At 39.6% G+C, this 12,079-nt stretch overlaps 1 protein-coding gene across 4 annotated transcripts in view; it reads right to left on the reverse strand.

Annotated features, from left to right (window-relative positions):
* PDS5B (PDS5 cohesin associated factor B) overlaps nucleotides 1–12,079 on the reverse strand; it is a 169,131-nt gene that overhangs the window by 49,546 nt on the left and 107,506 nt on the right. For all 4 annotated transcript variants that reach the window (XM_019498287.2, XM_019498288.2, XM_019498286.2 and 1 more), the window contains exons 18-22: nucleotides 8,772–8,877; nucleotides 6,534–6,694; nucleotides 5,337–5,460; nucleotides 4,488–4,646; nucleotides 3,467–3,535 (exon numbers count right to left, since the gene is read on the reverse strand). In XM_019498287.2, coding sequence (XP_019353832.1) covers nucleotides 3,467–3,535; nucleotides 4,488–4,646; nucleotides 5,337–5,460; nucleotides 6,534–6,694; nucleotides 8,772–8,877 — 619 coding nt within the window. The remainder of the gene's footprint in view (nucleotides 1–3,466; nucleotides 3,536–4,487; nucleotides 4,647–5,336; nucleotides 5,461–6,533; nucleotides 6,695–8,771; nucleotides 8,878–12,079) is intronic.

A 12,079-nucleotide genomic window follows, 5' to 3' on the forward strand; every position in this document is an offset into this window, starting at 1 on the left:
CCGGTCCTCGATTCCCCCTCAGCCCCCACACTGCTCACTGAAGCCACAGGGCCTAGGGATCTCCTTTTGAGGGAAAGGGTCAAATATTCTGGTCTGCATAATATCCAATAAAAACACAGAAGAGGCACATATATCATGCAAGTTAGGCCCAGCCCTAAGCTATACCAGCTTTGATATTAGTCTTTGCAGCACAATATAATGAACCAACAGATCACATGAAACAAACTTTTAAACTTTTAAACCAGCAGAGAGAGTTACAGAAACATAGCAGGTATATTCCAATAGGCAGTAAGACCACGTGCTACCACTTAGATCTGTGCTATTAGACAGCTGAGTTCTATTCCCAGGTCATAAATTGTCAGTAATTTGTGAGATATTACTTAATAACACTGTAGTCTTCCAAAACTTAATATGAATCAGTAGAACAGACAAGATCAGAACTTTAATCCTCTCCAGGAATTCTCATTGTAATCCTATGGTGTAAAGACTGGATGGGCTCATGCCTCATACAATACCCTGAAAATGCTGCTCTGATATTCCCATGTTCCTGTTACTACAAACACTGAGGCAATAACTGGTCTGAGTTTTTTCTTCCAATGCCAAATATACTGTAGTGACACGAGTTCTACCTTAAAATTCTCAAATATTTTAAAATACTTAAAATATTTTAAGGTATTTAAAATACCTTAAAATACAATTAAAAATGCAAGTAAAATGTTAGAACATACAGGAACAGAACAGAAAAAAACTAAAAACATTTTTGTTCCATTACATAAATTCTAATATCCATCCTGATAATCCTTATGTACTATTTGGAGACATTTGATACTGATCTCTGTCGAAAAGAATTCTAGTTTAGATGGACCACTAATATGATCTAGTAGGCATTATTCTACTTCTTGTACAGTACTGCACTGAAGAATTACTTTAAAATGCTTGCTATTTGGTGGCTGCATTTTTTTCTTGTTTCGACTGAGGTAATATCCAAAAATATAATAGCTACTTTCCAAATAAACAAGATATAATCCTAAAGAGGGATTCTGTATTCTTATTCTCTACTTACCAATTTTCACAGTATCAAATTAAAAGACAATAGCTTACATTATATAATTTAAGATCTAAGTTTAGCTAGCAAATTTATAGAAACCAATTTGATACCCCTACCTAAAAATAGTGGAGTAAATAATTACATAAAGCTGTAACCACTTTTAACAATATTAAATAATATTGGGCTGTACAAAGAACACCTCACTGGGATCAAATGAGAAATTTACTTAAAAACTAATAATACAACCTTGGTACCAGAGTATACACACTAATTTGGAACCACTTACTGATGGCAGTATACACTAAGCTCTCAAGTCATTTTACAATCCTGCTTTCACTTGCTAACTGAATCCTAAATAGTATCTTCTTTGGGCTACTGGTTAAAAAGATTGCTTTCATTCCAAAGGTAACTTTTAAAGAAAGATTTGTAGCAAATTTGTTGTTGGGTTATCCAAACTAAAAGAGCTTATTGCCTACTTTACAAAGATTTTTGAAAACCAAAAGATAATAGAAACCAAAGACCTTCAAAGCCTCAAACTTCACCTTTAGTTAATTAGCTTTTAATTGAGAAATAGCTGCTGCTGTTTCGTATTTAAAAAAAAAAAGCAATGATCTTATAATCAGACATTATGCTATGACATACTATTTTACATTTATAACTTATAGATTCACAGATGTTAGGGTTGGAAGGGACCTCAATAGATCATCGAGTCCAACCCCCTGCATGGCAGGAAAGAGTGCTGGGTTTAGATGACCCCAGCTAAATGCCTATCTAACCTCTTCTTGAAGACCCCCAGGGTAGGGGAGAGCACCACCTCCCTTGGGAGCCCATTCCAGACTTTGGCCAGTCTAACTGTGAAGAAGTTCTTCCTAATGTCCAGTCTAAATCTGCTCTCTATTAGCTTGTGGCCATTATTTCTTGTAACCCCCAGGGGTGCCTTGGTGAGTAAAGCCTCACCAATTCCCTTCTGTGCCCCCATGATGAACTTACAGGCAGCCACAAGGTCGCCTCTCAACCTTCTCTTGCGGAGGCTGAAGACGTCCAGGTGCCCTAGTCTCTCCTCACAGAGCTTGGCCTGCAAGCCCTTAACCATACGAGTGGCCCTTCTCTGGACCCTCTCCAGGTTATCCACATCCCTCTTGAAGTGCGGCGCCCAAAATTGCACGCAGTATTCCAACTGCAGTCTGACCAGCACCCAATAGAGGGGAAGTATCACCTCCTTGGCTCTGTTCGTCATGAATCTGCTGATGCACAATAAAATGCCATTAGCTTTCCTGATGACTTCGTCACACTGATGACTCATGTTCATCTTGCAGTCCACTAGGACTCCAAGATCCCTTTCCGCTTTCGTGCCACCAAGCAGGTCATTTCCTAGGCAGTAGGTATGCTGGACATTTTTCCTCCCTAGGTGCAGCACTTTGCGTTTCTCCTTGTTGAATTGCATTCTGTTGTTTTGTGCCCATATGTCCAACCTGTTCAGGCCTGCTTGTAGTTGTTCCCTGCCCTCTGGTGTGTCCACTTCTCCCCACAGTTGTGTCATCCGCAAACGTGGACAGAGCACACTTCACTTCCTCGCCCAAGTCGCTGATGAAGACATTGAAGAGTATCGGTCCAAGGACTGAGCCCTGCGGGACCCCACTACCCACACCCTTCCAGGTCGATACCAACCCATCCGCTACAACTCTCTGGGTACGACCCTCTAGCCAGAGGTTGTACAAAATACTGTGGAACTAATGTCTCATTTATCTACTAATGAATTTTATGCCAAGCTGTAAAAAACTGAAGCACTAAGCAGCAGCAGAGTGAGTTAAATATAAAAAAAGTTAAACAAGATTATGAGGGTGAAAAAAAGGGAGTTACCATAATGCCTCAACTCCATGTTTCAACAAAAGGTAACTAAAAACGAAGGAAAAAGTGACTGTTATAATTAAGTCTAATTATGGGAGAAATGAAAGATGGAAGAATCTAGTACCAAGCACACCAGCTACAGTAAGGAGAAAAGTAAGCTTATACTGTGATGTAACTTTGATATTCAATGAACATTCCATCTTTAGAAAAAGAAATGGAGAACCAAACTAGAGAAGCAACAAAGGGAAATTACAAAATCATGTTACATGTTAAAGCAAAGAAAATACTGAAGTTCAGTGTAGTATACATACACCTAATCTTATTTGCATAAAAACAAACAATTCTGTAAATCAAATCAGACATCCTGACTGAAGGCAAAATATCCACCTTGATGAAATTTTTAAGTTTAAAAAATATTTAAAATGTCAAGATCAAGGGGCAAATCTAAAGGAAACTAAGAACCACACCCCACAATTCTTACTGGCAGTTTTAGCAATTCCAGACATCTTTAGATCCACAGGACATTTTTTTTTCTCTCATGTATATTTGTGAATCAACAAGTTTACTCACCTTAACAAGCGTCTCAGGAGACACTTCTTCATCTGGAACCCAAAGTTTAGTTGTCTTTTTGCCTGGAAGCTAAATCAAATTTTACAACTTGTTACACTAAGATATTAGTTTTAAGTGAAGGTTTTTGTATACCCATTTTAATTTGTAAAAGAAAGGGGGGGGGGAAACCCAGCAGCAATCTGAAGTTAACTGTACACCTTTGGGATTACCAGTACCCTTGTTAGTCTTGCTTTAGAGCATAAACCATGGCTGTCCAGTTTCTAAGAGGCCAGGGGCTAAATGCCCCATGGGTCACACACCACTGGCATAACTTTTTGATTTTCAGGGATCAAAAGATCTGTAAAAGCATTTGTACAAAATTACCAAATACTGGTTGGCTTATTTTCAAACAATACATTATACCTAAATAATGTATATCCTCAAGTAGAATTGGAGATTTGAGCTCCACACTCCTGTAAAGTATGGCTGTCAAGCTTGGCCAGCCCCATGGACTGGCCAAGGACCAAAGAGGGTGCCTTGCAAGCTGGATCTGGATTTGGACCTGGTGGCAGAGCAAGCAGTTGCTCATGTTCTTCCTTCCCCACAACATTTGCCCCCCCACAGCTTCCAACAGGGTTCCATACCCAGTAAGTTGGCAGCAGGCCATATGCTCCCAAGAGCCCCACAGACTGAATGAAATGGCTCACCCACATGGCAAAGCCCTAGCCTCATTGAAATAAATGGCAGAACTCCTATGTTGCTTGAATCAGCAAGGACTGTATCCATTAGGTTTAACATGAGCAGGCAGTCACGTGCTGTGATGCAACAATATGAAAAATTGCAGATAATGTCTCATTTTCTACAGCCTACTCAAAGACATGAGCCACAACCTCAAAACCTGTTTGTTTTATGCAAACACATAGAAGCATGCAAGCCACTAATTTTCACTGCTATACTAATGTATTACTTACTGAATACATAACCTGCAGGACCCCCACCCCACAATCTTTCAAAAGGCAGCACAACTAGCTAAAGTACTCACCCGGTCATTCATTAGCAAGTCCTTAACAATGAAGGTAGCTACCAAAGATTTTAAAGGAGCAGCAAATTGATCAGGTGCAAGCAAGGCTATATGGCCAATGGTAACCAATGGCGTAATGAGATGTTCAAAGTTGCTCAGATCAAGGCTCTTATGCAGTGGCTAAAAAATAAAATATAGGCAACAAATTCAGATTATATCAATTTACCTGTCTAGCCACATTAAGAAAATTTTCCATCCGTTTCCCTCTGGATAAATTCTATTAAATGAGCCTATTCAACTCATCTATTCTGCTTTTGAAACAATGTTTTCTCCCAGTGAAAGTTAACAAGTCTCGCAGAAACAATGAACTCATTAGATTAATGGATACCCTTTCTGTATTGTTAAACTGAAACAACATATGAGTGGATTACTTATTTAAGAACCACTCATGTAAGTGTTTGTTATAAAGGACACCAAACACAAAAACTGTTTCAATCACAATGTCATTTTTCTCTAACTCACTGTCCCCACTCCAAGTACACACTAAACTATCTGCTAGGGGCTGCCACACCAACTTTACCTTTCAGCTCTTCTATTCAACCTGAACCTATTCAGCTTTAAAAGGGCCCATGCCCTTTAAAAGTACCTCACCTGCACCAAGGGCTATTAATTTAGGAATAAAGGGAGAAAAGAAAGATTTTTCCCAATTTAATTACTTAATTCTGGAAAAGAACTTGCGTTTCAGTTTAGCTACCACTATATAAATTTATTTAAACACAACTATAAAAAAGAAAGAAAAACAAGAAAGGTATAAATATAATTGTATCGTATAAGATGTAAAAAAACCAAAACAAACCCTTTTCATTTTACCTCAAATATCTGTGCAAACTGTGTTTCTTTGCTGGAAAATATTGCATGAATGCAGTGAATAGCATATTTGGCCTGACGAGGTGGCCCTTTTTTAGCTTTATGATGCAAGACTGGAAGCAACGCTCTAAAAACAAAAACAAATACCTCTTTTAGATTTGGATCTCTGCTTTCAAAATACACAAAGGCAAATGTATACATACAGAATTCTGCAAGTCAGAAAATTTATCAAAATGTTGCAATTTTGCTAATTTCTTTTAAAAAAGAAAGAGGACCAGAAGCTATTCTGAAGAAACACTTAATTTTCACAAAATAGTTATTGAGGAATTCAATTTCTTTTCCAGCACTTTAACATTTGTAGAGCCAGACAATGTGAAAGAAAATTTTTCCAGCACTATATGTATTTCATAACTTGGGAAACAAACTGAGGTAATTGCAAAGTAAAGTAATATAGATATAAGCCTGGAAAAAGAAATTCAAACCCCTACTGAAGAGTAAAAAGAATCTGGACTCAAAACAGATATTGGCTTTATGGCTCATGGTCACTTAAACATTGCTACTAATCTCCCTGCACTTCATGTATAATAACTATCCTCTCCCTTCTTGAATGGTCTCACTCTGCCACCAACTAGATTGCCTATTTTATTGCACTTCTGTCATATAAGAGCTCCTAATAATAGCTTCTTCACTCCTATTCAAAGCCCTCTTCCATCCCTCCAGACAAAATGCATATGCATGGAGTCCTCTCTCTGCTATTTAGCTCAACTTGTGTCTGCCTCCTTTTTGTAGACTTGAGGAAGGGCATGTGATGCCTAAAAGGTTGTCCAACAGTTCTCCCAAATATACATTTGGTCCAATAAAAGATATCACAAAAATCTTTGCCTCCTGTACACCTCCTGTATCATCACTGACAACAACACTTCTACCCTACTACAACATGAGTTTAAGTCAGTCAACACTACTTTGTACATATTATTTGTATTACTTGTACCCTTCATCAGCTAATGCAGTTAAGATGACTTAAACCGCTTTGCTGTGCTTATTAAAATGCTGAACATCCATAAAGTCTCTTTGAAGTAACATTTTGCTATAAAATAAAAGGATGATTAGTACTGCACTATCCATGAGTAAAACCAATCACTTCTAAAATCCAATACAATTTAAAATCTCCCTCAAAACACAATAATATATCCAACTCACGATCTAATGTGAGGAAAGTCTTCTTCAATTTTACTTCCTGTGTTTTTGAAAATTTGTAACGCAGCTTCTGCCACCTTTTCATCATCCATTTTCAGGCAAGCCAGAAGGGATTCAAAAGTTTCAGCAGAATGGAATGAAATAGGGTGGGTAAACGAGAGTACCTGACAAACAACAAAAATTCACATTAGGATTTGGGGGGGGGGGGGGTTGTTTAAACACCTCTATCTAATTCAGAAATATATGAAGTGCCATTTTCACTTGCCATATCTGAACCTTTAAAATACATTGCTGTTTTTGGTCAAGTAACTCTACTTCTCACCTTCTCCCCTGCCTCTGACACTTAGCAAAGATCCATCACCCTGAAATCTCCAATTTAAAAAAAAAAAAAAAAAAAATCTTTTTTTTTTTTTTTACATACACTTCTATACATTCCTTTATTCTCTACTAATTATCATACCAATGTTTTATCTAGTCTCCTCATTTTCAACATCCAACATCTTTTGATTGTGTACTACTTATCCCTGTGCCCAACAGACAAGCCTCCAAATATGTTTCTCAGTCTTTAAAACCTTCTGAGCTTTTTATCCCTCACATTACAGTTTCTTTTCTCTCCCCCAGTAGCTTTCCTTCTGCATTCAGGGGCAGACTTTCTCCTATCCCAAAGAAATCCCTTGTTTGTTTCTGTTAAACTGCCTCATGCCTCATCTTCCTTTTGAGTGAGCTCAAAACTTTTTCCCTCTACACCTAATTCCTCCACTTTGATGTAACTAAAAGATGAGCACAAGAACTCATCTTCCTTTCCAAGTTACTCTTCAATTTCCTTACTGCATTTCACAATGCTGACTATCCCAATTTCCTCTTGTAACCCTGTTCTTTTGGGTTTCTGCAGCTGTTCTTCGTTCCCAGCCTCCTTTGCTGATCACCTCTTCAGTTTTATCTTCATAGTCACCTCTGTTAATAATCATTTAATTCTACCCTGAATCCTACATTCTACCTCCAATCTTTTTCGACATCCTGTCTTAAATCCTGCCTTTGTCTAGATGCACAAAGTTCTCCAACCAATTCCTTTGAACATCTACAGCCATTCCTGCCCATCCCAAAATCTCCATACAAATAAACCACTTGGCCTTAGAGAATCTTGCCAGATCTCTGGATAATCTGGCTAGGGTGTGCCCTTGAAGTCTATCGGATTGGTGCATTTTAATTATCTGAACACAACTGAATTTTGGGTGCCCCATGAGACATTTATATAAAAGTTACACTGTTTACCATTGTATATTTAACTATCATAAACACAGTACAAATGAAGTATATGTTGTATAAGCCATGCGGACTAATGTACCCTTATAGAAGTTAGATATAACAAAATTAAGTGGGGTAAAAATTCTCTAATGTTTTAATTAAAGACATTTTTATAATAAATTAAATGAGATTAGTGAACCACAAGATTATCAGAATTTCCTCTTCTACTCCATGAGAGCAATAAGAAAAACAGAAAACTTTTTCCCATTTTTGTATAATTGCATTCTCAATTAAAATGCCAACTTCTTGTACCTTTGGCAAATTATGCCAATATAAATATTACATATAATACATAATTAAATAAAGAATGAACTAGAAACTGGATCTCCAAAAGGTGGGTTCTTGTTCTAGTGAAATGAAATGCTTTACTATTCAACTTTTGACTCTAAAAAAATCAGGTTCAGAAAGGGGGGAGGGGGGAGGAGGGGATGGAGAGGGGTACAGGCATAGGCAACTCACTATTATGTATTTATTCCCTGAATACAAAAATATATAGCAACACAATTTTGTACATGTGCTAAAAGCAAATGCTCCAGTACAACTGACTGCTAGCATGCACGTATACATGGGTGCATGCAAAAACACTCCATAGGAAAAAGAAATAAAATTTAGATATTAGTAATGCAAGCACAAGAAAATCCACATTAATACACTTTTAGCACAAACTTCAAAAAACACTCGACTTTCTGACACACTTTTCTCTAAAATGTTCCACATGGGTCCCCTACTTAGTTATAAGGCAGATGCATAAAGAGCTATACAATGATTTCTGGGAAGTACTGTGGCAAGTCCCTGAAAAGTCCCAAGTTCTTTGGGATAACTGCTGAAAAACCTATAATGGCTGACAGCACTAAGTAATTACATTTTATATGGCTATTTTAAAAATAAGTAAGGTGTGCTAGCTACTCTTCAATAAATATAAAAAAAGATACTTACCTTAAGCAACTCAAGACCTGCCCTGATTGCTTGGTCAGTCGGAACACCCTCATCTTCATCATCTGCTGTTCCATCTATGGACTTGTTTACTTGCTTGATAAGGGCACTGCAAAGAAGAAAATATAACAGACCCTCATACTTATAAATTACTGTTGAGTATAACTAAGACAACTATTTCTAAGACAGTAAGTAGAACCATTAGGAAATGTGTTGTTAATTAGGCTTCACAGATAAAAAGCAGACCACTGACCTGTAATCTAGCATTTAAAATAGTGACTCAGACTTTAAATATCACCAACATTTCTTCATGGAGATTAATAAAACCTGTAAAATCAGGGCTGTCCAACTGGCAGCCCACTGGGCTGCTTGTGCCTTCTAAAGGGTTAGCATGCACTCTGTGGGCTCCCGGCCAGTTGCCATAGCCAACCCCACTGTTGCTCCCGCTGGGGCAATGGGGTTCTTTGGGCTCCACACCTTCCTCTGGTTTGCTACTTCCTGTCTCTGCTCCTGGGGGCAGCACAGGAGAGGAATGAAGTGCCAGAACCACACATGCAGTGGGTGTCTAGGGTGCCGACATTGTGGGTGCCATGGGGTAGAGACCCAGGTTGCTCTCAAGAAAGACAAGAAGCCAGACTGTCCTTACTGTGTGCGTGGGGGGGGGGCAGGGACATGACATGGACAGACGACAGGGAACACTAAGCTGGGGGAAAGTGGGATGACCACATAGCTAACAGCCCTCCGTGTGTGGTCCCCAGGACTTCAACTCACACGCATGTAGCCCCTGACTACCTGGAAGTTAGACAAGCCTGCTGTAAAGGATGCCAATAAGAAATGCAATTCAGTTAAAGAGTTACAATGTTATTTTCCCCATTTGAGATGACAAGTTTTGAGTGTTTCTTAAAACTGATAGAAACTCTGGGTTTATTTACTACTTAATTTACAGCTTTAAAAAAAAGCTAAATGCACTCTTATCAACAAAATTTCAGAAAGACTTGAGTAAAAGTTTCTTGGGGGAGGGGGGGAAGGTACAGATTTTAAAGGTGCACTAAGATGACCAATTACATAAAGTTGGAGGTGAAGCACAATTGCTGTTCCTTACACTGCATACTTGAATCCCAGCATTTCAATGGTGAAGTATATGGGCCCTCACCTCCTGAAGGCTGAATTACAAATAGGATAAACGGCATACCAGTACCACCAGTAACTCCACTAGGGGCAGCATCCTGTGATGTTCATGCGATTTACCATAACAACATGTTTTTGCCATTTCATTTCTAACTAGTTTAACAAATTGCAGAAAAAAACCTAACTACTTTTTAAAAATGGTAAGACCCAATGTTCAAGGAAGAAGGAATATCAAATTTGGATTGCTCTGCGGAAGGAGCACAGCTTAAACTCCATTTAGATATTCTCTAGGCTAATAACTGCTGCACCAGTTAAAGTGCCCTGGATTGTTCTGTTCAGGGAAGGCACAAGCCTTTGTAAAAAAAAAATGGGTAAATTAATCTGCAGATTCAGGTGAACTTCAGAGGCTACTTTAGGAAGAAGTTTCAAGTGGGTCCTAAGGGTCACCTTATCCACATAAAAGTTAGTATAAGAAGAATCCAATGTAATGGCTTGGTTCTTAACAACCTTGCTGTTATAGGAGGCTGCCTCCCAAAGGAAACCTATTTATGAACAGACAGAATAGCAAACTAATTGTCATGGCTGCCTCATCAGGGACTTGATAACTAAGTTCAGAACCCTCTACAGAGCTGGATCCCTTGCGCAAGGAAAAAATTTGCACCACACTCTTAAGAAATCTATGGACAACCAGGTAAGCAAACACAGGCATGCCCCCAATTGGTGGGTGATGAACCAGTGGGGCTGCAGAGTGAATCTAGATCAGAGATGACGGGCAGATTGGCTTTGGTTTGCTTAAGCTCCAATAAATGCTTCAGAATGTTAGTAGTACAAGATCACTGGGAGAAGCATCCTTTGCCTGACATCAGAGGGAGAGAATGTGGTTCATACTACTAGGTAAGAACACTTGAGAAGCATCTTTTTGCTTTGCACAATCCTACTTCACCTGCAAGAACCCTTAAGCATCCAGGCAATATGGTGAAGAAAGTAGAGCCTCAGGTTAAGTAGTCCCCCTCCCCAGAAAGGTCTGGGACTAGCGATAATACCCAAGGATCCTCAAGGACAGAAGCAGGAGAACCTGGTACCAAAACTGTTTATGCCACAAAAGGACTAGGATGATAACCAAGGACATCTTTACACGTGCTCTGGGGTGGTGGTGGTAGGGGACGCTTTAATTAGAGTGCCCACAGCATCTAGGGTATTCAGCATCCCACGCTTCAAAATGGTGGCAGGGGTGCTTTAACTAAAGCTTGTTCAATGAACTTCAGTTAAAGTGCCCCTGCCACCATTCTGAAGCACAGGGACATTGAATACATATGCTGTTGAGGCTGCTGGAGCATGGTAACAAGCATGCTCTCCAACACTTTCTAATTAGAATGTGTCGAGCAGATGTCGGGGGCACATGTATAGGTGCCTGTAGGCTTCACTTTCCACAGTTCCTGCCACATAAGAGGTGCTCACAAGAAGACATACAGGAAGTCTTTTGACCATAAGATTGTGTGCACATATAATGCGGAGCCTGGACTGAAGCCTCCCCATCACAAAAGGTCCCACACTTGCTGTTGAGTCATGTAGCAAATAGGTGTATTCCCAATTAACCCCATCTGTGAAGAGGGAATGGAGGACAGAACTATTGATCTTCCACTCCTGTTTGATGCAGACAATTCAGTTGAGATATTCCACCAGTGTTCTGAAAGCCAAGCAAGTGTGCGGCCAATAGCTAAATCTGGTGGTAGATGAACTACTGCTACAGAGACCACTTCCTGTGCCTCCCTCCTTACTGATGTAGACCAGGGGTGAGGGCCAGATCTGGCTCCTGGCACTCTCATCTGGCCTGCAGGGCTGCCTACACGTCTGAAAATTTGGCAGCAGGGCAGTGCTCCCCTGTTGCCAAATTTACAGACCCATTAGAAACCCCATGGGTTAGATAGTGTGGCCCTGAGTGTTAGACCCAGCACACAGGGTGGCACAGGGCCTGAAGACCTATGAAAAACTGTGCAAATTCAACTCTCAAACAGGAGTTCTTTAAATCGGCACCAAAAGCAGACAGCACTCTGCATCTGGCAGCAGTAATAATGGAGATGATTGGGAGAAAATAAATAGCCCAAGACTTAGGGTTCTATGGCAAATGGATCACTCCAGGGCCTGTAGAAGTACACAGGGAAAGAGGGAATATATACCTAAGG

The sequence above is a fragment of the Alligator mississippiensis genome, chromosome 1 (genome assembly GCF_030867095.1).
Source record: "Alligator mississippiensis isolate rAllMis1 chromosome 1, rAllMis1, whole genome shotgun sequence".
NCBI lineage: Eukaryota > Metazoa > Chordata > Crocodylia > Alligatoridae > Alligator > Alligator mississippiensis.